General features: G+C 33.4%; 1 protein-coding gene across 1 annotated transcript; it reads right to left on the bottom strand.

The window, feature by feature from the left end:
* Window positions 1-236: 236 nt before the first annotated feature.
* Window positions 237-2,437, bottom strand: LOC111688259 (mitochondrial proton/calcium exchanger protein; the record flags this gene model as incomplete). Its single annotated transcript, XM_046955840.1, has 2 exons — window positions 237-377; window positions 437-2,437. Coding segments are annotated over 2 exons (2,127 nt in total), but the record flags the coding sequence as incomplete, so codon positions are not given.
* Window positions 2,438-4,196: the final 1,759 nt, after the last annotated feature.

Genomic DNA, 4,196 nt, shown 5'->3' on the forward strand with positions numbered 1-4,196 from the left:
TGTTCTAGTTCTGTTCTAGTTCTGTTCTAGTTCTGTTCTAGTTCTGTTCTAGTTCTGTTCTAGTTCTGTTCTAGTTCAGTTCTAGTTCAGTTCTAGTACAGTTCTAGTCCAGTTCTAGTTCTGTTCTAGTTCTGTTCTAGTTCTGTTCTAGTTTTGTTCTAGTTCTGTTCTAGTTCTGTTATAGTTCTGTTATAGTTCTGTTTAAGTTCTTTTCTAGTTCTATTTGATTTAATCTTTGATTATAATTCTTTCTAGTTTATTTCAAAACTTACCTTAAGCACTTCATCCACAGATATGGCACCATCTTTGTCAGCATCCAATTTACTTAAAACATTTTCAATTTGTTTAAGTCTTGACTCATCTGACGTTTGTTTCAACTGAAAAACAATAACTTATTATTTTCATAAATTCTCATTAAAATCAAACTTCCACTCACTTTCTTAATAGTCTGCACCAATTCATCGATTTGCACAATATCCTGTTGACGACGTTTGGCTTCCTCTTGCTCCTTGGTCAGCTCCTCCCCAATAAGATCCTGAGCCTTAACCTTGTTTTGTTTTTCTTCCAAATCCGTTAGCACCTTGTCCAATTGACCAATCATGCTATTAACCTTTTTGAATAGCATTTTGGCGGCACGACTTTCATGGACGGGCTCCTGTACAACTTGACGCACTTCACGTAGTTCTTCAACATCTTCTTTGTATTCTTCCAGTTCAGTTTTGAGATCTTTGATGGTTTCCTTTTCGACGACCATTTTCTTATCGGTGGAGAGAGTTTTCAAGGCTTCCGATAAGAGTTCTACATCCTTGGAGGAAATAGATTTCTCTTCTTCATCCTTAGCCTTAGCGGTTTCAGCCACCTTAGCGGTTTGGGCTTCAGTGAGAACAGTTGAGACAATGGGTTTTACTCTTTCCAATGGTGGTACTTGATCTGTTACATCCTTGGCGCGATCTATAAGCTCAGCACTGACATCTTCAATAAGTTTAGCCTTGTCGAGCATTTCTTCCTTTTGGGCGTTAGCTTTGGCTTCTTGTCTTTCTTCTTCGCGTTCTTCTTGGATTTTGCGCACTTCCTCTTTGATAATTTCCAGTTTGACTTTGTTATCGATTTTGCCTTCACGTTCACCAATGGCGGCCTTAGTTTGATTGGCCAACGAATCGGGTAATACTCTAAGGGTTTCCTTAAGCTTATCGGTGGTAATGGAATCATCCGAAATAGATATTGCTCTCGAGAGCAAAAGCAAAGTGGGAGGTACTTTTTCATTTAGCGATAAGTCAATCCATTCTTGCAATTGTTTTTGCATACGTTCCTTAGTTAGGCCATAGGCACGCATGCCGCGAGCCTTGCAAGCCTGTTGTAATTCCCATAAATCCAGGGAATTAACACCCTCACGTTCTATGACACGATCATCTGCAGCCAACGACCGTAATTTCAAACGTAATTGGAATCTTAATAGATTCGATGTACCCACTGTATTCAACTCTAGAACCCTACACAAGGCTGACAACTGCTCACCGCTGAGAGAATCCAATGTGATTTCATCTTCAAAGCGTTTGGCAAACTTTATAATGTCATCATTGGATACCTGCTCATTGGGATCCCTGATCTTTTGAAAGAATAATTCAAACTGTTTGGCTTCCTCACTCTTGTGCTCCTTATGCTGCACGGTCATTTCATCCAAAGTCTTTTGCAAGAATTTGGCCATTTCCAAACGCACTTGCAAAGCCTGTTTTAGTTTATCCTCCCTTTCCTTGCTAGTTTGGAATGTCGATGGCAACATGCCGGGGAAAAATTTTATAAACAAAGGCAGAGCCAATTCCATAAAAGGAACTATAATAAATACCGAGAATGGTATCAAGCGGAACACATCAGAAGTGGTGCGCACCAAAAGCTTATTTTCTCTTCTGGTCAAAGTTTTGCCATTCAGCACACGCCACAGCAATTTGCGACAAATATTGATATCGATAAATAGCAAACGGAAACCATGATAATAATGTACAATCTCTTCCCAAATGCGGGTCTTTAAAGGTTTCTTAATGGCAACCGGTTTTGGGGTGGCCTCCACCATTTTATTATCACTTGCAGCTGCTGTCGCAGCGGTGGCTTCTTTAAGTATTTCTTCAACTTTTTCCTTTTGTTTATTTTTCATATTTTGTACGGTTACCTCAACTTTAGAGGAAGGTTGTTCGTAAAGGCCTTGACCCAAACGGAAATACCGACTACTGTGATAACTGTATGGTAAAGGCACCGATGTTAGGTGGCGTGGATTTTGCTGTAAAGTGTGATAATCATGACGGGCTGCCACGGTAACAGCCGGTAGATATTGATGATGTGATAGTAGTGTATGTCGACTGACATAGCTGTGAGGTCCATGTGGATCAAGTCGATATTTAAGCGCAAAATATGAACGATAATGTGCAGTGGAATCTGAAAGATTTCATAAAAGAGTTGATATTATTGAAAAGATGATTCAATTTGTTTTTCAAGAAGTGATTACTTATAAATATTATTCATATATAACATTTATATTTTAGTACGCTGTTGTGTTTTGCTCTGGTTCTGTTGTAGTTCTGTTCTAGTTCTATTCTAGTTCTGTTCTAGTTCTGTTCTAGTTCTGTTCTAGTTCTGTTCTAGTTCTGTTCTAGTTCTGTTCTAGTTCTGTTCTGTTCTAGTTCTGTTCTAGTTCTGTTCTAGTTCTGTTCTAGTTCTGTTTTAGTTCTGTTCTAGTTCTGTTCTAGTTCTGTTCTAGTTCTGTTCTAGTTCTGTTCTAGTTCTGTTCTAGTTCTGTTCTATGTCTGTTCTAGTTCTTTTATAATTCTGTTCTAGTTCGGTTATAGATCTGTTCTAGTTTTGTCCTTTTTCTTTTCTACTTCAGACTTTGCACTCAACTAGTCTTCATCTTATTTTCCTTTTTAATGTTTACTATTAAAACTTTCTTAAAAATGTCTGACTAATTTATTTTTTATTCATAATTTTTCAAAAATAACTAATCTTTATTATTTTTACTTCAATATTAAATTATCAAATGGTGTTGATATGATATATTTACTTTAAGATTAAAAAAGATTAAGACGTCTGTCTACATAAGCCAAGTATTAAAATAGTAAATAATAAAAGTGTTAATTTGTTTGAGTTAATAAATAAAGTAAATAAAAAGAAAACGATATAATAAACAATATTATAAAATGAAAAACTTATATATTTAATTAATAACATAATAGCAAAAGAAAACAAATTAAATGTACTTTTACCTTAAATATAAGCAATTATACAAAAAAAAACAAAAAAGAGACGTCAATATGTCTAACCAAGTCTAATTGTTGAAAAGAAAATTAATAACAAAAATTGTCCTATTTATTATTTAAATACTGTATTTAATATAATAATTTATTATACAATTTGGCAATTTTTTCTTAAACAAATTGTTTGAAATAGAAAATATTAAAATAAATATTTTAAATAGAAAATGTGCACAATTTTTATAAATGTTTTCAATTATTGTTTTTCCACCACAAAATTGAATATTGCGTCATGTTTGAAAATAGGTTAAAGAGAATTATTAAACAAAATCTTAAAATAATTACAAATGTCGCAAAATTTTATGTTTGAAATTTGTTAAAAACAAATTTCATTATAATTATGGAATCATTTAGTATTTATCTTAAATTATTGCTATTAATAATAATAAATAATGTTTTCTTTTTCGTAAGTGTTTAAATACAAAATAGTGCATTAACCTAATTTTCAAATAATTTCACCTTCGTTCAGATCAAGTTTAATTAAAAAAAACACATTCATGAGCTGTTGCCAAAAAAATTAAGAAGGAAAATGTGAAACACAACGTAATTCAGTGCAAAAATTTCACAATCAATTGTGTATTAACAATCTCTTTGTTAAGATATTTTTTTGGGGAAAGTGTATGTCTAAAATTAATGACTTTTGTATTCCCTATAGATTTACAAAGAATAACAATAAGAGGTAGAGTTTAATTGCTGCAACGAAAAAACAAAAGAATTAAAAACGGACAAAGGGGGCTTTGAAAACAACTAAAGAAATGTAGTTAATTTCTAGTTCTAGTTCAGTTATAGTTCAATTCTATTTCAGTTCTAGTTCAGTTCTAGTTCCGTTCTAGTTCAGTTCTAGTTCAGTTCTAGTTCAGTTCTAGTTCAGTTCTAGTTCAGTTCTAGTTCAGTTCT

The sequence above is a fragment of the Lucilia cuprina genome, chromosome 6 (genome assembly GCF_022045245.1).
Source record: "Lucilia cuprina isolate Lc7/37 chromosome 6, ASM2204524v1, whole genome shotgun sequence".
NCBI classification, from domain to species: domain Eukaryota; kingdom Metazoa; phylum Arthropoda; class Insecta; order Diptera; family Calliphoridae; genus Lucilia; species Lucilia cuprina.